The sequence below is a fragment of the Rhopilema esculentum genome, chromosome 11 (genome assembly GCF_057945365.1).
Source record: "Rhopilema esculentum isolate cy_ngs chromosome 11, ASM5794536v1, whole genome shotgun sequence".
Classification (NCBI taxonomy): domain Eukaryota; kingdom Metazoa; phylum Cnidaria; class Scyphozoa; order Rhizostomeae; family Rhizostomatidae; genus Rhopilema; species Rhopilema esculentum.
The window spans coordinates 2,865,439-2,888,581 of NC_142825.1; the positions used below are offsets into that span (position 1 = coordinate 2,865,439).

Consider the following 23,143-nt stretch of genomic DNA (forward strand, 5'->3'; position numbering starts at 1 on the left):
TTTTCCGTCAAAATTTGATGAATGACTCGTTGACAAGTATTATCAAAGTCTGAACTCATAGGGGTTCCATGCCTGTTTTCACGGCCAGGTTTTCACACGAATTTCTATGCAAGAGAAGGGAGACAAATTATAAGAGTATCTGGGGAGGGGGTGATTAACTTGATAAGGGAAAGCTAAGACCCTGTGTTTTTAAGGCATTCTCTGAGAATGGCGTTTTTCTAGGGCCTTTCTAATGGTTCTTCAAGATTTTGTGTCGCTTTCTGTCACGGTCATTACTACACTCTTTGCTATAAGAACACGAGCCTCAAAATTGGTCAAAAGTTAAGAACAAACTAAGAATAAGCCGAGGCTGAGCTTCTGCAAAATGGAATTTTGAACAACGTTTTTTCTCAAAATCGAGGGTTTTTAGCGATGTGTGGGTGCTTTTTCGGTGAATATTAAAACCTGTTAGCAAATGAAGGTTGCCTCACTCACTTTGTTGGCAAATGAGGCCTAAACACCTTCCAAGAGTAAAAAAACTAGCACTCCCACTGCTTACACCCTATTAGATTAAGAACAAATAAAAAACAATCCAGCCTCAGATTTTCGAAAGAATTAAGAACGGTCAACCCGAACTTAAATTTTCTGGTTCTTATAAAAAAGGAGTGTATGTGTCGAAGTCATAAAAAATTTAAGAAAATGAAACATCTTATCATAATGTATAGAAATTATGTATGCTTTTTCCAACATTTGTTTAGATTACTTCGGATTTTTAGGCTTTTTCTTTTTTCATGACGTAGATGAGGTCTGCTAAGTGGATTACAAATTGCAGACACTAAAAGAATTGATCTTGCTGTAAGTGGATGATTTTGTGTTCTGTAAACAAGAAATATTTGGTATTTCACAGAGGGTCATTTTGGAAAGTCCAGAGAAGAAAAATCTCCAACTCATGGCTGAAAGTTTATTAATATCATGTTTGACTGGATTAGGGTTTAAAATTAGCCAGAATTTTTAATTGTTTGTTAGCTTAGTTGAATTTCGCGATATGAATTCAGCTAAAATGCCTTTTATCATTTAGGCCGAAGAGAAATTAAATTTTAAAAATGATGAGGAATATCTTCGCAGTAAAGATTAATGAAAGGCAAATCACGTACAATTTTGTAATGGAAAACGCAGCGTAAACTCTGAGGAGGCGGACGCTATCCCTTATCAACTGTGAATACACCACAGCCTCCTGTTATTAGCTATCGCTGCGGGGCATTCTTGAAAAATCTGGCTAATCTAATCCAAAAAGGTAAAACTGTCAGCGAAACATGCAATGCCTAATTTTTGGACGAAATCGAATTTTGTCTTTCACAAAAAAGAAGCGTATTGGAGATTTTGCCCCAAAAGAAATTCGTTATTTTCGACAGATGGTCAGTTCATTGGCAGCCAGGACAGTCAATCACATTCTTCCTGAATCACTAATTAAAAATCGACGCCTTCGCGCGGCACTTGTAAGGCAAAATTAACAGTTCGACTCTTGACATGACAGCCCGTCTGGTCTTGATTGCATCATGGTCTAAATAGGTTTGCCTTCTTCTTTGTATGGGCAACTTGTGTTTGATCAAGGATGAAAACGAGACTAACTGCAAATCGGGATGCTGTTTGTGGAGACGTCAACATTGCATCAGAGACACACGTCCTAAGGGTAGACAGGGTGACTCTCCCTTTCCCCGAAACGATATCAAGTCGCCCCATCATCATCATCATCATCATCAGCATCAGCAGCATCATCAGCATCATCAGCATCATCATCATCAATTGAATTAACTAAAGTACAATTTAATACTTAAAAAAGCTCTTTACATCTAACTGACAAATTAGAGATATTTGCGCAAACGTGGAAAAAAAGCTTTAAAAGGTTGGTATCAAGGAACTGTGAGAACCACAACGACGAGTACCGGCTCAGAACCAGTCTGAAATCTTACATATGCAAAAGTTGTCAGAAAGACAAGCCACACCCTTATTTGCGGGTTTCGCCCAAAGGTTTCTAAATAAAGCCATGTAGGTAGAGAAGGTAGTTCAGGCGGATCAAAAGATTATTAGAATTAAATCTGGTTTTACATATACCAGGGCGAGGCCAGCGCATCGTTTTGGTCGAAGTACTCGGTTACTACATCTTTTGTTTCAAATCCAGCTTGCATAAATTCTTATAATTATAAAGCAATATACATTTTAATTTTGTGAGTGATCAATGCCGTTCCTTGAAAATTGGAATTTATAGCATTATTTGTTACCGTCTAATCAGAGTACAATCATTGAATCACATTGTATATGCGTTATCACAACATTTAGGCTCAATTTAATAACCTCAGATGGAAAATAAGAGGTTTTAATAATGTGTTTTTGAAAATTTTAGTTCATTTTAACAAACATAGCCGATATTAATTGCAAATCGGGCGAGCTATTAAAATTTCATGCAAACTGTTGTTTAGTTGTCTTGTCTGCAATTATCTTGATGCAGAAAAAGGTTGAAATTAGAAATTAAGAACACACGAGCAGCAAGTTTTTAAGAAATAAAACATTGCGCAACAGTGGTATCTGCTTCTTATAAAAAAACATCAAATGAAGTATGTTATTTGCGCGTTGTACTCCAAGTAAGCGAGTACATGGCACGAAACGTCCTGTTTTTAACAGTCTATTTCATGTTGCTACTAGATTTAGTGTTGATTATTTTTCTTATAAAAGAAGTTTTTATGAATTGATCCTGCCACATAAGAAACGGGTTACGCTTGCACATTGAGCCGTTCTCTTGAACAGCAAATCTTTAAAACTCTAAATGGACTAGCCAGATTTTCTTCTTACTATATTCAGCTATTTGTGGCAGTTTTGTTCAGGGTTTCCAGGTGATATGGGTACTAAGTAGCCAAACCGTTAATGAAAAAAGGCCAAATCATGTCAAAATAGGCCAAATTTGCCCATAACACAATGACGTCATAGTGCGCAGGCGCAGTAAAAACAAGCTTAGTTTGCTGTTTATCCGTTGCTCTTCCCGTCACTAGACTCTGTAAGCCAAACTTCCTTGCAGTGTCATATCTACATTGCCATTTTGTCGTCATAGATCATTAAAAACTTGAGAAAAATAAAGGATTATTCACTTTTCATTTAACTTTTTAAAAATGTGTAGATCAATCTCTGCGATTATGTGTGTTATTGATTGCTGAAAAATTGCTAATTCTATTTCAAAATGGGTTTGAAAAAAACAAACATTTGAGTCATACTAAAGCTTCTAGTCAAGCACTCTTCAGAGTATAAAACGTTAGAACATAGTTCGAAAACGTTAAAAGTTTCGTACCACCAAAAGATTGTTTGCAAATTCTGTTTAAATAAATTATCCTTGGGCTCCGACATAGGTTGAAAAGGGGGAGGAGGGGGAGCTAAGGAAAACTTTAACAGCCATAGCAGGAGATTTTGAAAAAAGCTCTATTGTTTTCGAGGGAACTGGGGGGCATGGCCACTCGGCCCCCCATTCGTCGGAGGAAGAAAATACTCAACTAGTTGGTCAATCAAATGTCGAAAAAATAAGCTATAGCACTGACTTCACGTCATTACATGAGAAATTCAGACACTAATCCATTTGGATTAAATCAATCTGATCCATTTGGATTGAATCAATGCCACCTCAAGTGTCTGTCTGGTTCATGGACATATCATGATTATCCATTTTATAATTTTATGGGGTTTTAATCTCATTTTCGAACATTCCTTTAGGAGGCCAAAAAATAGCCAAAATAGAGTAGGAGGCCAAAGGTAAAATTCCGTAGCCAAACATTCTTAGAAAAGGCAAGATTTCTCAAATTTTGCCTCCCGTCCCAGTAGGCCAGTTGGCAACCCTGGTTTTGTTCTTGACTACATATAAAACGAGGAGAATAATGGCGAAATTTGAAGCACATAGGGATAATTAAACAGACTATTGAAGGATTAAATTATCATCATCCTTTCTTTTTGCTACGATACAAGCATCTGGCTAGAGAAAACTAATTTCTTGCTTGTTGAAAATGATTGTCAGTCACTGATTGGGCAACCTCAACAGTCATGTGCTCGCGTTTCTGACTGGCCTAATTCGATCCGCAACTGGGTATATATACACTTACATGCAAAAAGTATTGGGACAAATTCGATAAACGAATTATGGCGTTGCGTTAGATTCAGCTTTGCAATTGAAACTTTTTCAGATTTTGGCAGTCTCCAAATAATCTAGGCCTACGTTTCCCCAAAATGGAATAAAAAGTTAAGAAAATGCTTCAACTTATAAAGTATATCCTTGAAAACAAAGGATTCTTAAGATTTTCCTGAATATAACAACAAATTATGCAGAAGGGTTGAATGGCATAATAGATTTTTTAGTAGAAAAGCAATTTTTAAGCGCTTCTCTTAACTCAGTTTTTGAATTTAAGGAGCTTTTGTGTTTTCCTCTTGAGGCCTAAAGAAATTTTATGGTCGATGTTTTTTTAATTGTTTGGCGTACATAAAATATCAACTATGTATTTTGAAAATTTAATGGAAATAGCTGCCGTACATTTTTAATGAGAAAGATTTTAAAAAGTCTTTTCAAATTTGTTGCATAAAATGTCTTTGAAATTTCGAAGTTTTTCCCAATACTTTTTTAAGGTAAGTGTATTTTCTAGCGTACAGTTTTCGGTCTATGTTCTGACGATTTATACTCTGAAGATTGTCAGGCAAAAAGCTTCAGTATTGCTAAACCAAAAGATTGCTAAACCAAAAGATTGCTAAACCGTTTAAGGTGGTTGATTACCAGATAGTCAACATCTCTACTCTAACTTCCTCTTCAGATTCACCTGTAATTTCGTTTTTATCCGTTATTTGAAGGCTGAACATAAAAATATTGCTGCTGTCCTAACTGACTAGAACGTCTCACTACACTATTTTTTTATAAGAACCAATAAATTCAAGTTCAGGCTGACTGTTCTTAATTTTTTCGAAAATCTGAGGCTGGATTGTTCTTAATTTTTTTCGAAAATCTAATAAGGTGTAAGCAATGCGAGTGCTAGCTTTTTCGCTCTAGGGCGGTGATCAGGCCTCATTTGCCAACAAAGTGAGCGAGGCAACCTTCATTTGCCGAAAAGTTTGAATATTCGACGAAAAAGCACCCACACATCGCAAAAAATTCTCGATTTTGAGAAAAAACGTTTTTCAAAATTGCATATTGCAGAAGCTCAGCCTCAGCTTGTTCTTAATTGTTCTTAACTTTTGACCAATTTTGAGGCTCGTGTTCTTATAAAATTGTTCTTATAAAAAAAGAGTGTAGTTTTCCAAACTAAAAGTTTTATTAATAGTTTACGGACATTCCTTGTTATCGGGCTTGAGCCGCAATACCCTAGGTACCAGAGTCTCCATTATTTAGACCCCGTTTACAATGTGCCGGATAAATTTTATCCGCATCAAAATTAGTTCAGATAGGCGTCGCGTTTACACTAGACCCACGCTATCCGCACGAATTTGAGAGCGGCTATCCGAACAAAATTAGTTCACCTAGGAAAGTGGATTGAATTAGTTCGGATAGCTATGTGGTACAGTGTAAACGCTTCGGATAAATTTTATCCACATCGTATCTTGCTCGAAAGCGATTGGCTATTTCATCCAATTTTGTTTTCACCGTCTCCCAATCAAGACTTTTCGCCATCTTTGCGGCCTTGTTGTCGATTAATACTCTTGTTAAAAGTGCAGTATCTTGCCAGTCCACGTAAAATTGGCATCTTCGTCAGCTTTCCCTAGTTTCGTTGCTAGTTCAGTGTCATTTTGTTTCAAGAAAAAACTATTAAAACAAACTAGGCCTAATTTGTATTGACAATATCTTTGGATTTGTTCTAAAAGAGAATCAGATGATTGTTATTATTTTGTTGCCCAGAAAAGACTTCATTTTGGGCGTTCTCTGCATGATTTAGGTCATGTGACTGCAATTGTCCGGCACAGTGTAAACGGGAGGGCAAAGTGGACAAAATTTGTGCGGCACAGTGTAAACGCAAATCAATCCGAACAAGTTTTATGCGGATAAATTTTATCCGGCACAGTGTAAACGGGGTCTTAGTTTTGCTACCGCAGCCGTCTATAATACTTAATCCCCAGATTCATGAGGCTCTAGAACCCATGAGGGTAGAGCCGCAAGTCAAGGTACTTTCTTCATAAAAACAACAGATTGAAAATTCCTTTTCAAAAATTCCAATAAACTCTATTTATCAACAATATAACACCAAAGTCTAGATAAATTATATGAAATTTTGAAACAAATAGTTGCAGTTTGTTGTAAAAAGATTTTGATGAGCTATTAGATAATAAAAATACTGCAAAATCATAATATTGATCGACACAATATCGTTACCAGAATAACTGCATAATATAAAATGCGACTTCTTAATTTTGCGCACAAAACAAAACAACAAGGGGGAGGGGGGTTCATAGGGACGCTGGATGATGATGCGTTGGGAGTTGAGGAGGAAAAATGAGTTTTATCCAGTAGTGTAGAATGTAACACGTGGAATCAATTTAAGCATTCTTCTTGCTTAAATTATACCAATCTAAGGCACATTGCCTGACAACAGAAAAATTCAAAGACATTCGCGTATCCACCAGGCCTAACAAAACAGCCCCAGTTTTTCTTTTTGTCAATTGCTTTGCAAGCGATAGAGCATGCGCAACAGTGATAGCATTCAGAGCACATGCACTCTTGATTGAAATGACGGGGGTTGGTCATCCATTAGATGTCTTGAGCCTGTTCATTTCTATAATAATTGGGGTATAAATACATAATCAAAATAACTAGATTTGAAATCGCGCATGACTCCCACGGCTTGACTCCCGCGGCTTGACTTCCGCGGCTTGACTCCCGCGGCTTGACTCCCGCGGCTTGACTCCCGCGGCCAGACTCCCGCGACTTGACTCTCAGGGTTTGATTGTAGCAACTAGCGCTCCTCTTGCATATTCGATGAGCAGGCCTCGCCTTCACTAGGCTGCTTTGCGTCATTCAATAAAAGATTGACCAGAAGGCGTTTGGGTAACGGCCCGTGCTCATGGTCCATCCACTGCTCAATTGTCAGTTCGTCTTTTATATCTGTTTCGACAGGCTTTACTGAAATGTCTCTCACAGCACGGAAATGACCACAGTTGTTCAAGTGTTCGTTTTCTAGTCGGAAAAAGTTCCACACGAAACGTCTGCAAAAAAGAAGAAAATACTCTAAAATAATTTACAAAATTTTTGAGCAAATTTTAATCAATTTCTCTTCAGCATGAAAAACATTTTTTGTGAAAAAAACTAAATAAACCGTACGAAGACATGTTGACTTCAAAATATTCTTTGCTCTCCACGTTAGTTACTAAGGTAGAATAATGCTTGACAATGACGTAAAATTGATTTGGTAAGACCTGACAATGAAACTTTTGGCAACTTAAGTGTAGAAACTCAAACAAAAAGGGTGCTGGGAAAGTATGTTTCCTTTATAACAGTATACTGAATGAAAAAGAAAACAATGGGCAGACCCCCCCTCCCAATATAGACTTCGTTCCGACGGCATTGAATAATAAGAATGTTGAAGGAAGCCAAAAATCTACAATTCATTCGACCACGTCAAATTAACATTCAGATCTCGAGAGTATAATAACAGATGTTGCATCATAAGCCACATTTTATAGAACAGAATTCATGGTTATAGAGAATAATAACTGGACAAAAAAGCATAAGAAAGAAATATATTACATCACAGTACCAGATGCAAATATGGCCAAATATGGGCGGGCAAGTATACGTAAAAAATGAAAAATTGTCTGCTTCAATCGCTGAAATTCTAAATCAATCAAAAGTGCTTTTTCGCAATGGTTTGAGTGTCTTGTATGCAGTGCTGTACATCAGTTTTTGCAGCTGATACAGTCATTGTTTGATTAAAAGATATATGAAAGAGGATTCGAATCCAATGTTCGCTTGATTGCTGATTGGAATAATGAACCCTACTTGCGGAATATTCGAGCCCTACTATCCAGTCCTATTAAGATAATACTATTCTTGATAATGGACATGTGAGATCAAAATATCAGAAGAAGATGGATTTTTGTTTTTTCCTGTCGATACAGCAGCCAGTCCAACTGCTCTTGGCGGTGCCAAATTCGAATGGTGTTGTGAAGAAGATGGACGTACAATCGACAAGGTACCACAAAAATGTAGACCTGGCCGAATGCCTACATTTTTTTTTCTTTCTTTATTTAAAGTTGGTACAATTTCTAGCTATGCATACAAGCTAATTAAAATCAACTAATTTAAATTACCAACGCTAAATATAATATAAATCAAATATAACCGATGTTGCTAATGTATTCCTTGCAAAGATTACATGTACGAATTAAATGATGTAAATTCTGAGATTTTTTCTTGAATATTGATAAAGTAGGAGAACACTTTATCTCATTTGGAACTGAGTTCCGTATTTGGCTACATCTGTATGATACGGTATTAAATCCATATATTTTGTAATGTGGCTCCGCTGTTTTGAATTGGAAGTTTCTTAAGTAATAATAAGTAATACGTAATATAATAAAATATTTCATCCATAAAAGGTGGATTCAATCCGTTAAATGTTTTGTAAATTTCTATCGCAAGATATTGTAAATTTTTCTTATGAGAAGTTATTGTTTTATTCTTTATTAAAAGTTGTTCAAAAGTTGAAACCAGTAACCGCCTTGACCGTACATGAAACCGCATTGGGAGAATAGAAACCAGTAAAGTGCAAATATAACTTAAAGCAGAGAAAAGCGGCATCAAACGTTCCTGGAGCCAAGATAGGCAATAACATATTGTGAGCATTTGAACGTACCTGAACACCTCACAAGTTGCGATAAAAAGGACGAAAAGTTCGCTTGTGATGAATCCCGCTTCGCCAACGGAGACCGTGAGGGTCCACATGAAGCGAAAAATCATGTCCGCAAAGGCCGCGAGGTAATAGAATATCTAAAAAAAGGAATGAGCATTAGATTTTCTTGCAAATAATGAAAGGTATTGATACAAAAAGACTATTCATCTATTTATACAATTACTTACAAAGCTAGCCAAATTAGAGCTTCCAACAGAAAGCTAGTGTTTATCAACGGAGTCGAAGTACCGTTTGAAACAATGCAGGTTATGAAACATTTTTCTGCATGAAAATTCGAAAAAAAACCAGAACGATTAATGCAATTAAAAACAGAAAGATAGTCCTAAATGAGTTGAATGTACTGGCATCTTTGATGGATGAGTGGTGTTCCTCCGTCTTCATGATTAGGGCCTATTCTATTCCTTGGCTATATAACATTGCTCGCCAAAACATATAAAAAAGAAGAACTACATATCAATGCAGAGCGACATTCAGGAAGAGTCAACAAGTTTATATCACTCATGCTGTGCAATGGCGTACACTCCTTTTTATAAGAATTCTATAAGAACGGGAGCTTCAAATTGGGCAAAAGTTAAGAACAAATTAAGAACAAGTCAGGTTGAGCAACTGTAAAATGCAATTTTGAACAACGTTTTATCTCAAAAATTAGGATACCTAGCCATGTGTGGGTGCTTTTTCGGTGAATATTCAAACTTGTTGGCAAATGAAGGTTATTTCACACACTTTGTTGGCAAATGGGGTTTGAACACCTCCTTAAAGCGAACAAGCTAGAAATTGCTTCTGTATAAACTTAACTATTCAAGGACGTATTTATCTATAGACTTAACTTTTGAAGGACGTACTTCTCTATAGACCTTCGTGACTCGGATTATAACAAAAAATTACCGCATCACAAAAGTTTGAAGGCCAATCGTTGGAAGAGTATTTTGAACCAGACAAAACCATTCAACACATCGTTAAACCAAAATACCCGATTACCTCGAGAAGGAAACAGAAATCTAGCCTGAGCTTTACAAAAGAACCGCTTGCGAAAGTTAAAAGAAAAATGATGGGGATTTGTTTACGACTTATAAGAAAAGCAACGAATGTAACAACAATATTGGCAAAAAATATCACTTTTTTCAAACTCTCTTAAAAATACCATCCACAGATACTACGAAAGTCAATCCAAATACAAATTATACCATGTTTGAAATTGTATCAGTGGAAAAAGTAGCCCATTTTACGGCCTAAAGTGTCAAGATTGCTAAACTTTGTAACCCAGATAGACTTACAAAGAATCTTTTTTTAAGTGTTAAATAAACAAGAAATTCTTGTCAAAATGAAGATCACGTAAATTTTCCGCTTGTCTTAACGAGGATTGACTTTCAGGATAAACAAAATATTCAGGCATTTTGAGGTTGGTGACAATTTTAACCCGCAGGTGCCGTGCTATGCCAGTATCAGGTGGGATTCAGCTAGGTCAAAATCCCATTGTGCCACCAGACACCCATATAAACATGGATGCTATACCCCTTGCAAGAAGAGTAGCTTGGAAGTCACAAAAATTTTTTCAAACTGCAGACAATGGGGTAAAATTCTCCTACAAAGCAGAACAAAAAACAAAAGGCCATCGTCTCGAAGCTTATCGATTAACAGCGGACCTTAAGACATCAAGGTGTTGCTGAACATAGCTAACCACTGGTTGATCAAACGGAAATGTACCACGAGATTATACCAAAGGGCTGTCGTTTCTGGTTCATCAGGTGATATGGATGCCTTACAGAATCAGAAATGATGAATGTAACGGGTTGGATTAGCTCAAGGAGATCCAATGAAAGTGAATACAGCTACTCGGTTGCAATTACGCGGATGGTACAAGACAATAAAACCTGCAGTTAAAGTGTTTTCTCTCGAAATATAATGTGGATGCACAGTATCTTTAATGTTCAGATACGCTTGAAAAGAGGCTTCTGAGCTCGTAAATAGAGTACCGAAGTGTGACGTCTAAAAAAACTTTTTTTGAATTTCTTAAATTTGACCACATTATCTAAAAGAGCAGCATAAATACCTCATAATATGCAAAATCAGTTAGAGATATGGTCAATGGAAGGTTTAAAGTTTGCTAACGGATTACTGTTAATTTGGGCTGGTTATCAACCAAGACCAAATTACAGAGGTTTGAGGCAAGAGCCTGTGCTCAAGTGGCCATATCTCAGCCAATTCGTTATGCTTTAGATTGAATTTGCAAATTTAGGGGTATTTCGCGATGCTCTTTCAGGTTCCGGGAATAAAAATTCAGAAATTCTAAAAATAGATTTTTATGACGTCATCACTTCGGTACTCTATTGGGGGAATAATCTGCGATCACAATTGAAACCTACACATCGTTTCAACTGACTGCATTTAAAGCAGTGAATCGGCAACAATAGTATTGCACAATGAGGTGCCAACTCCGTCATTGAATCGAAGATTAAAAATGCCATTGAAATAATCCCATGGCCTTCAGGCATCCACGACCTAATCGTGTTAAACTAAGAGCATACCAACCGAATGCCATACATGTAGGGTCCCAAAATCATGATTCAATGTACATAAAATAATAATTCATCGTGCAGGCAGCATCCAAAAACCATTACTTTTAATATATTTACATATACCACTTTGATAAGAATGAGTAATGAAATTCTGTATAGACAGACGTAGTTGTTTCTCAAATGTCGATGTTTTCTCATTGTTGCTCTTACTGTTCTCGTTCAGGATTTTATAATCACGGCAGAGAGGCTAGAGACAACCATTTTGCCAAAAGAAGGCAAAAATTTGTGACGTCATTAAAAATAATTATTGAGCAATTTACTTTTGACCAAAAACCTACAAGAATACCTTAAAACACCTCAAAAAAGAAATATGAGTTAAATATATGTCAAAAACTGGATAAGATATTGCAAATGAAAAATTTCAAGTTTGCTAACGAATCACTGTTATTTTGGTCCTGTTCATTAAGTCATGAACAGAAACCGAAGTGTGACGAACCTTGCTATCGTAAACTATTTGTTCACGCAATAAGAAATTGTCACCGGCATTCTTGTCAAGCAACCCCCAGTCCATTCGAATGTCCCAAAACAACGTGTAAAATGTACTGAATATCAGCGACCCAATCCACACATAGAACAACGCACCCGATTGGTTTTCACCCGTTTTTGCTGAAAAAGAGAAAAGACAGAATGAGTGCTAGACTTTCAAAAGACTTTGAGAAAAAATGTTTTTCAGTGCTCTTAAAAGAATTAAGCCATAACACCATGTAAGGAGTTAGGCCATAATTCCATTATAAAAATACATGGAATAAAGGCACAAAAGCATGGGGATTACCACATCCAGAAGAGGCTGAAACTTTTTGAATACAGCTGAATACTAAAATAATTAGCACTGCTTTATACCAAGAAACTATACATTTCCCTTCCCCTGCTCCCATACCCTGAGTAGGGGTTGTCCCCCAACCTGGCTCCCCCTTCCAAAAATGCAGCATTTTTGCTACATGCTGGCAAAACAACTACAACAACAAGATTTATAGAGTTTTAACAAACTATGGCAAAAACAATATTGAATCTGTTGTTTTGTACACTCAGCACTAAATGACAAAAATTATTTTATACTTGTGCATTGAATGGGTATATGGCGAACTGCAAACAGGTTTGGATAAATAATCAGAATTTGGAGGTAATAAGCTTGAGTGGAAGGAGGGGGTACTTTCGCGGTTAGGGTCCTGTTGAAGAATTGGAAGAGACCTGATCAAATCATGATCAAACACTCAAATTTCAGGCCATCTTGTAGGAACTTGATCAAAACATGATCAAACACACAAATTTCAGGCCATCTTGCGGAAATAAGCTGGTTCAATTGGGATTGAAAAAACGTAAAAATATTAATCTTTCTCAAATAAAGCATTTCGTTTATAAGAGGAAAAAACTTTTGGGCAAATTAGTTTTCCGCTGTTTGAAAGTGTCCTAAATTAGAATGATTTGTTTATCGGAAATCAATTTTTAAATTAAATCAAGAAATTTACAAACCTTTGTGAATAGCAGCTATAGTAGAAAAGATTGTAACAAAAATTGATGTTGAATATTTCCCAGCATTGACAAGATGTGGCCAAGCATCTCTAGTATCCTTGTACCTGCGGAGGCACTGTGCCAAGCGCCACCATGCCGGCAAGATGGCAACAAGTGGGCGCACAACATTCTGTGGATTTGTGCATTGCCACTCCGCTGAGGAGGAAACAGATGTCATTAGTGGCACAAGTCATTGTACTGCAAGGGCTTTACTAATGATGCGGGTTTGCTAGGTCAGCATGTTTTACAGAAAATACCTTTTGCTGAATGCAACTTTATAAAAAAGATAGAGATTTTAGATAACGATACAAGATAACAATTTTATAGTTTTGTCCAGAAATAGTCTTAGCAATGATTCCCGCACGACACTTTGTCTCATTGGTGTTGAAAATTTAAGGATAATATTTGTAATCGCATAATAATGGAATGAGGCGGTTTACTGTAAAGCTGAAAGCCGCAGGTTTCGTTCCAGACTCAAATTTGTTTGCACACTCCCCTTTTGTCTACTTAGCAGCAAGCGGGTAGTGCTTTTTCGCATATTGGCGGGCATAGGGAATCTGGATAGGTAGCATGCTTTGCTGGATGCAATATTACCAGAGTGCGTTTCCTGATCCTCGGCGATCTGTGATTCGCTTATACATTTAAAGAACTCCTCGACATGTATGACACGAGGTTAATCGAATCATTCTATCCGGATTCGCTATTTTGGCCCGCACACACGTGGATCTTATACTGGACTCAACTCAACAGGCTATTGACAAACCGTCATGCTTTGCGGTAGCTATCATTTTACACCAGATGAAATGGGCTGTTTTCTGTATTTTCAGGCAGGAAGATATTAGGCCGGTTTTGAAAACAAAGTCGCAAAAAAGCATGCTGGTTGCGAGAATGCCCTGGGGTTGCACAAGGGCCTTAAATTTTTTAATTTCATTTTATTTTTAACTATTTACACAGGGTAAAGCTATCAACTACATACATAAATTGCTTTCCAAGCTGCCCTGTACAAAGAAAACGATAAACGCTAAAATTAAAAAATACAGATATACAAATATACAGATTAGAATAACAAAGTAAAAACATTTAAAATAGTGGAACTAGCGCCAGGAATAAAAAGGGTCCTTTTATGTTCTGGAGTTTTCGAGATAACATTTTACTTGTTATTAATGTATTGATCAATCGATGCTATTTCAATCAAACTTCAATTCAAAGATACCACTAAAGTGCAATGAAGTTTACCGTCTGGACGGTGCCAGTCGTAGGCATAGAAGCAGATCATGTATTGGAAATCAAGCAGAGGCACAACCATACTGTTCAGCTGATCAGCCAGCCAGAAATCGGCGAATCGAACTTGAAATAATGGCGCGCCAATTATTCGTATCTGCAATAAAAAATTTAGTTAAAGTGTTTTTGGATTTTGCTCAATTTCACAACCAGTTTGGTTGTTTATACCAATTCAGGAACAGCAAATGAAAATTTCCTTGAACTGTTTTTAAGATAAAGCTGCATTAGCCTGATTTCTAAAGTCTAATATATTGCTCATACATAATTTAAGAACATTATATCAAAAAATAACACATGCAAACTTTCTTTCTGAGTTACTTTATTAAAAAACTTTGTCCGGTGAAAATAATGTACAAAACTCTATGCAACTTCTTAGATATTTCTGTGATACTTATTTTAGAAAAACACATAAGTGATACTTAACCGCACAAGGAAAAAACTGAGAAATATTGAAAACCTTAAAAGTGACTGAAATCTTATTTTATGACAAACAGTGAAAAACGACGAGATTCATTTATCATTCATGATAACTGAAACTAAAGTTCGGCAAACTCAAATTACAGGTAATTTAATTAAAAAGAAAGTGCTAATATTTAAGTATAGAGTTAATTACCATCACTTTGATGAACCAAAATCGTGCAGTGTAATGAAATGTTTTGGTTGGATTTAACAGAAACAAAATGATGAAGCCAGTGAGGACTAGCGGTTGGGCGAACTGCGGCAAGTGAAAATCCGCGCTGAAGAGAAAGGCCAGCGCGCTAAGGCAGAGCAGTGAGCCAAACAAAGACGCTACCTGAAAAGAGATAAACGATACGAATTCAGCAAGTTCTATCCTATTGGTTCATGTATATAGTCTGATGGACTTTTGGGGAGGAGATGAAGGGGTATTGAAATATCAGACACTTCGAGAGTCACCCGCCCTTATTATTTGCATCCAGAGTTTCGAAAAGGAAGGGCCTAAAACCATCACATTTACAAGGCATGAAACAACTATAAACCATGGTATTCGAAAAAAAGTCATTAAATATAAAATCAGAACATCAACATTAAAATTTAGTCTATTGACTGTTCACATTTCAAGAACAACATTAACGTTGCAAGACCTCAGAACAACCGAATGGATTTACGAGCATGGAAGTCTTCAAAGGCACCGAGCTACGGACCACTTGGTACATTGTGCGAGGATCTTTTCTCATTGGACTCAATTACGGAGACAGAACCAATTAATTAAATTTTTGCAATATTTTTACAAGACTTTTTCTATTTACTGATAAGTTACTGATACTGATAACTATGTGACAAGGATTCAAAAAATGTTTACAGGAAGGTAGACACTGGTGATTCTGGCGAAAATATCTGATGCAAAAATGGCATCGATTTGATCATTTCAAGACAATCTAAAGCAAAAAAGCAATTTCGTTAAATTTTCCTTTTGGCGTTCTATTGCGGACGGTTAAAGCCTTATTCTAAAAGGCTAAACAAAACCTCTATGTACCTTACATTGTCCCAAAAATTATTGATATGTATAATTAGAAGTGAAAGTATCAACTTCGCAAGACATGGTTTGCGGAGCACAGATAGACTGATTTAGCAAGTTTTCTTATGAGAGAAGACAGTGGGGAAGACAGTGGGCAAAACTTAAATTTACTAATCGCAAGGAGAACGAGCTGCAACGCAGAGTCATTAAAAACCCCAAAGGAGGACAGAATAGAGTGGAAGCGAGTCTCCTTAAACTTAGCTTGGTTGAACATGAGTGAATATCAACGAAATGAACATACCTTGAGTAAATCTATAAACGTAAGATGATCTCTTGGGTTCAGCTCAAATATCAGTATGTGATTAACGCCAGCCTTGCTCCAGCCATAAATGTTTATTCCAAGTAGGCCTATCATGGTAACGATTAAGAACCAGCCACGGTACATTCTCAATGCAGGCTGCCAATTTTTCTTTGGTCGTTTGTAGTATGCTAGGGAAAATGACAAAATGTTTATTAGGTTAAAGTAATGCTCAAGGTCAAAAGAAAGACAAAACTATCTTTTTAAAACAGAGAGATGACGCAAGAGGCGAGCATTACATACAATTGTCTGAAAGATATTTTTAAATTCTGTAAGAATTTTTTTGGCACGCCTTTTACAAAGTTGGTTAGTTACGAAAAACAACACCAATGTACAATAAAGAATTAGCTACGCATAAAATAAGAATTAACTCCATGTGGAAGTTTAAGGACATAAAAAACTTGCTTACAAACGTTGACCCACATGGATTCTATCAGAACATTACATGCCTGAATTCAATTCATATTTGTCTATTTCAATTACCATAATCATCAGATTAGAGGGATCCCGGTCAATATTGTCTGCCAATCTTGGAAACTAACGATAAAGATATGTTTTGCAAATCTAGGAAATGAATTAAACTAGAAAAATAGATATATATATAAATCGATCTAGGCTCAGCAGGTTTACTCCTAATGTACACAACGAGAGACAGACCTTCTAGCTTTTTATTTAAAGGAAAAATCTGAGTAAACTCACCAGTTATTATTACCACAACAAGAAGAACAAAAAAGATTCCAGAAAATAGACCCCAAAAGAAGGCCGAGTAATTTGTTTGCTAAAAAAAAGATCGAGGAAAGACTTTACTACAGATTTCTTAGTTAAATGCGACAGATATCTTGTAGTGTCGGTTAAAAAAGAAGAATTCATACATCAGCGTTGCAGAAAATCCTTTGTTAAGTGTTTATATACAATTCTTGATTTTCGCAAGGGCGCGTTAAATGGTGGATGGCGTAAAGATTGGTCAATTGTTTAGGCAACGAAGGATTCCACTGTTATTGTCCCTAAGTTGATTGGCAGTGTCAGTACCGAAAGGCCAAAGACAGCAAGGACAAAAACTGATTACTCTTCTTCGGCATTTTATTGCCGCAGGACAGGCGGACTATCTAGCAGTCTTATTGGTATTTATCAGAAAGATGTTTAAGGGAAAATTTCATCAACTTACGGAAATATTAGTGCAAAGGTTTCTAATGGAGTTACTTTATAAGTGGCTCTTCTCTTTTTAAAAGTAACGAACGGTGCATAATCTTATCAAAACCGTCCTCAATCATTGATGAGTCATTGGTGAAAAGAGGGGATGACGTTCTATTCAATCAGCTTAAATTAATGGGATGTGGGTCAAAGGTCCTGTGGATTGCATTAAGAGTGGAACTCGGTGTAGCAAATCAGAACCGTCCTGTTCTATAAAACAAAATGTGTACAGCTCTGCATATATGACATCAAAAACTTGATAGCGGACCACTTAACAACAATTTTCATAAGATACTCACGACAAACTAATAACATTTCAAAAGATAACATCTAAAATTAATATCAGTTGAGAAGTATCTTGCAAAGAAATAACATGTTTGTAAATATATGCTTATTGTTTGTAGAAAAGGACTGTTCTAAGTTGCAACTCTGAGTTTCATAATGCAACCATAAGGCAAAAGTACTGTATTTGTAAACATGTTCAATTTAAGATTGGTAAATATATACATAACATACTTAAAATTCATCTTTAAGATGTAAATAAACATTATATAGTATATACATCAACAAATAACATGCTTAGAGAAACGAACACAATTTCCATCAAAGAATGATAACAAAAAAACTAATTTAAAAAACATCTGACATTGAATTCATGCACAGAGAGAGTGGTGTGAAAGAGGAATTATTGTGAAAGATAAAGATTTGCATAAATTAACAGCTGACTATGAATAAAAAACAGTGTGAGAGGAAGGGGGGTAACAGCCCCTTCCCCCCTCAAATCTAATATGGATGGAAAATATCAAGACTGTCAGAAAAAGCTAAAATTTACAGGCATAGCCTAGTTGCAACAAAGCATACAATAATATTGTTCTTTTGTTCAAAATCTGAAAAATTTTCTTATCAATATCTCTGCAAATTCTCTTTCACCTTGGTGCATGATTTTAGTCATGTCAGTAGCAACTAACTTTAAGGATGGCCAATTGAAATCAAATTTTCTCAAAGATCAAAGCAGAATGGCTCACCTTTTCTCCAAGGGGTGGCACCCTCAGCCTCTTCATAGCTTTACCTCTATCACCCCCTTCCAGTTCATTTATGAAAATACCCTGGAAAAAATCAGCCAGCATAAATCATATCAGATAAAACTGATAATATCTTTGTTAAAATTAGGCCTTACATCTTATGTTTCAGGTTTATATAAAAGAGAAATGAGGTACCTCTGTTTCCAAGATCAGCTCTGCAACAAGCTTATTTGTGAAGAATGGGGCAGTCTCGACTTTCTCTTTTCTGTATTGCACCCCACTTTCTGTTTGAAACATCTGACAAACAAAAGAAAATGGCAAAAAATCTCAATTAATTTGATTCATTCAACATTTCATGCCATAATTTATTAGAAAACAACGTCATACAATCTTTTGGTGGTACAAAACTTGAAAATGGCTTTGAGTTCCATCTAGCAGTTTTGTAATCTATCTAGATGAGCATGAAAAAACCGCTATTGTGTAGACAAAAGGAGTTCGTTTTCACCTTACGACTCCATTGGTAACGTTCTCAATAGGCAAGCGGCACTGATTGGTCAACCTCAACAGTCATGTGCTCGTGTTTCTGATTGGCCTATTTCGATCCACAACTGTGTATATATAATTTCTAACGTAGAGTTTTCGATCTATGTTATGACATTTTAAACTCTGAAGTGTGTCAGACAAAAAGCTTAAGTTTACTCAAATTTTTGCTTTTTTTTAAACAACTACAGTTATTTTTGCAACAAAGAGGTATAAGATAAAAAATTGAAAGCATGATCCTTTAATAAAAGAACTCTAGATTATCAAAATCTATCCTAACATTGAGTTTTTAAAGTAATTGTTACAAAAGAAATTCATGCAAAAAACAGGGTTGTGCAAAAATTTCATTTGCCATATAAATGATTGGCAAAATTTGAAGTTATTGTCACAGAGATATTAGTAACAAAAAATATTTTTTTCCAGAGTTATCTTCAAGCACATTCGAGTTGCTAAGTCAAACATAAAATTGTGAAAAGGAACAAACTTGATAATTAAAAATGCGAAATCAACCTTGTCATGCTTCTTGAGTATCTTTCTAAAACCAGTGAAATTGAGTTCCTAGAAACAAGAGAGACATCATACCCTATTTCATAATAGAAAAATATTAAATGAAGGCTTTAAACGTCAAATACAACAGTAACTGAACCTCTCACTTGATAGCTAATGTACCTTAAAGGGGCTTGGTACATGTAAGGTCAAGGGATAATGTTGCTGTGTTGATGCTTGTAGATGGCATGAATCCACCACAGCAACTGAAATGGGATTTGGCAGGCCTCATAATCGCAGTGCATCGGGGATATTTTAACCTTTTTTGTTATTAGCAAATCATTTTGTAATTGCAGAAGCCTTACAGATTGATTTTAAAAGTATATTTCAACATTATTTCATTGATCAGTCCACAAAAAAGAAGCCATTTTTACTGCAGCTGGTTTGAAAAAAGTGAACTAATGGGCTGTTTGGCCAAAGGGACAGCATAGAGAAATCTGTCTTTGAAAGCTCAGGTCAACAAACAGTAAACATTGCTGAAAGTGATGGTTTCAGAATGATTCAGACTTGGCAGCACTGCCGAGAACATCATTGGTAAACAAATTCCTTCTTACAGGGAGACTGTCCTGCACAAAATTTTTGTTTACAGTTATGTGACCCAGGAACAAAAGAAAATATGCTTACAACCTTTGAAAAAAATTTGTGCAAATCTGAACCCAAAATCTTAGGAAACTAAGAAACTTAATAACTGAGAAAAGATTACCAGGAAGATCAAAGGAAAATTTATTAATGTTTTTTATCACAATTATTTAAAATTTCTCTCAGAAGGATACAAACAACTACACAATACTTTGAAATACTGATTGATCATTTAGCAAAGAAAATAGTTGCTTCATTGAACTCACTTGAAAATTCTGGATAAGTATGAGGCTAAGGTAAAATTCACTGACAGCAAATTTCAGTTCCTTCAACTTTTTTGCTCCCCTTGATTTTTGCTTCTTAGATTTTATTTTTGTTATCAAAGTTGTCCCATCTTCACCAACATTTGTGTTTACATTTGCTCCTCTTTCAATATCTTGTTCTGTAGAATCCTTCACCTGACTTGTTGTGCCAATTTCAGTTTCCAAATCATGAAATCTTCTTGTTGCTTCAGCAAGTTTCTCTTCAAAAAATAAAAACAATTGGAAAATAAAGCAAAATAAAGGTTTCCAACGTGATATTATTTGGATATAAATTATTATTTTTAGTAGTTATTAACTGTTATTTAATGTTCTGCATTGCTATAGCAAAAAATTATTTAAAGAAACCATACCAGCAAAGAATGTGCTGACTTTTGAAAGCTCTTTATCACAGAACACAAAAAATCCTTCCTCGTATTTTGCATAATGTCTTCTCAGTATTTCTTCATTGATACCTTTGAAACAAGGGTACAATGATCATAAACAGCATACATGTTATAAAGCAGAAGAAATCAATTTCAACAAAACAACAAACAGCAAATATGTATGAGGTTATTTCAACCAAATACTCTGCTAACTAGATGGCTAATACATCGTCCATCGATGTGAATACATTGATGCTAATACATCTGCTAATTAGATGGATGATGCTAATAAAAAACTTTAAAATTGTAATTGAAAAATCTGCTTGATAAGCTGTATTTGTAAAACTACTGCCTACTTGTCTTATTTTGGTATTTAAAGAAAGCGACATGTGATTCTTCATGATAGTAAATACCTATATTCAACTGAAAATCAGCAATAAAAAGGAGAGAAACAAAAAGTAATCACAAGGAAAAAGTTTTCAGTCTCTGTCAATTGCTAAATATTTCAAGAGTTAGAGTGCAGCAAAATCTAACGGCTTTTGTTTTCTGTAACCAAGTTTAAACTAATACCCATAAATTAGGCTGCTGCGGGTAGGTGTCAAGATACAGCCATTGACTTTCTTTAGCAGACAAAGGGTTTGTAATTTAGAACTTTCTTGCTATTGAGGACTTCTAGGTCTCCTGCAGCCATCCATACAATAAACTTCAAAGCTACTGCTACATTTAGTTGCTTATATCAAGACAAAAAGATCTAAATGAAGAGGCATAATATATTTTAAAACCAGACTATGAAAACTGCAAAAATATTTTTAACAGAAGCTAAAATCATTACATATCATGATGTTTAAAGTAGAGTTATTTTCATTAAAACAATCTTGTTTATAAAAGACCTGTCAAGTGTAAGCCCCTTCCAGGAAACATTTGATACATAAAACAGGTCCAGAAACCTCTCACGTCAGCCAGGAAACCCTCAATATATTGAAATAGCTAAAGAGCACTTACCATCCTTAGGAGGTGCATGTTCATCTGCATCATACAGTATTTTTTTCAATTCCTGTTATAAAAGAAAATGATACTCACAAAAATGTAGCCAGTGTCTGCTATCTTTTGGTGAAATAGAACCTATTTTTTTTCTTTTCTCAGTCTTTGTTAATATATTTTACTCTTAATGACACTCCTAGTCTGGAAAATGAAGCTTTGACACTGGCACCAGCAATGCACAACACATTAAGTTTTGAAGAAACTGTTTTATTAAAGGAGGAGGATGGTACACTACTGCTTTGTTTTGTTACACTGATTACAAAACAAATACACAACAAACAAAGTAATATCTTGGGCAAAATAAAGTGCCTCATACGTCAGCAAGAATTACATGAGAAATGCTGAGCTAGTAATAATAATGAGAGATGTAGAACCAATCTCAAAGTCAAGCAAAAACAAAGCAACTTAAATGACATTTAAATATTTACAGAACAATACCCCAGGAAGCATAAGTGCGGCAACATTTTAGTAGAACAGATACATATGCAAAAGAGAAGCTATTTTATTTCTTATTTTATTCCTATTTCTTATGTTACGTACCAAATTATCAAATTTGTGGTGATTTTGCTACAATAACTTTACACTTTTCAATTTCAATACTTGTCAGTTTCATGCTGCTCATTGTCCTGAAAACTACCTTTGAAGCTTAAGTAGTAATAAATATCAACAAATCAACATGTAGAAATCAAGACGATTTTGAAAAATTAGTTTTCCTAAAAAATTTATTCCTCTGATACACATTATCAGAACAGGTTTAAACATACTCAATTACAACAAATGCTGTAACTTAATTGTCAATTAATATCATTTGATGTTTATTAAAAAATAATTGAACACGAAATGTCCCGATTGACAATTGCGAAATAACCATTAAAGATCGTAAGAACATGCTGGTCTAATATGGAATACCTCATACTGAATGTACTGACTCCGCCATTCAGGGGTTAGATGGGCCCCTAGATGCTCCGTGAATTTCATCTTCAATTAATATCTCTCACCAATCGTCACTTTAACCTGATCTTGGTGCTTGATAAAAACATGACCTTCTTTGGTTATTCATCCTTCGCCATGTCTCTCAATTCACGGCTTGCTTCAAGTCTTAAAATTTGGCGCCAAATAACGAGTTATAGCTATATGAAAAGAGTGGCTAATCTTTATTTAACCTGCAAACAATAAATAACTAATTGTTTCCTACTTTTCCTATCATTTGCTTCTTTGTGTTTGTTACGTCAAATTCAATATTTTGTCCTTGTGATCAGACCTCCAATTGATAACGAGACTGACTCAGCAGATGAAAATCAATACGATGAATGATGTCATCAGAATGATGTCATCAGAAATCAGAAAGCTTTGGGTAATTCCTAAACAAAATATAGAATTTTTTTCATGAGAATTTTTGGGTCATATTCTTGAACCTTTCTGGTAATTTTCTGTTCGCGAC

General features: G+C 35.6%; 1 protein-coding gene across 1 annotated transcript; it reads right to left on the reverse strand.

Moving 5' to 3' along the window:
- Window positions 1–5,626: 5,626 nt before the first annotated feature.
- LOC135694182 (solute carrier family 53 member 1) lies at window positions 5,627–22,969 on the reverse strand. Its single transcript, XM_065212878.2, has 15 exons — window positions 22,612–22,969; window positions 21,664–21,715; window positions 20,650–20,751; window positions 20,243–20,499; window positions 19,362–19,409; window positions 18,507–18,608; window positions 18,315–18,395; window positions 16,798–16,876; window positions 16,042–16,229; window positions 14,877–15,056; window positions 14,219–14,360; window positions 12,944–13,138; window positions 11,910–12,079; window positions 8,841–8,974; window positions 5,627–7,191 (listed from the first exon to the last, which is right to left on the reverse strand). The coding sequence occupies exons 1-15, from the start codon at window positions 22,678–22,680 to the stop codon at window positions 6,942–6,944; spliced, it is 2,049 nt and encodes a 682-aa protein (XP_065068950.2). The 5' UTR covers window positions 22,681–22,969; the 3' UTR covers window positions 5,627–6,941.
- Between the last annotated feature and the right edge of the window lie 174 nt (window positions 22,970–23,143).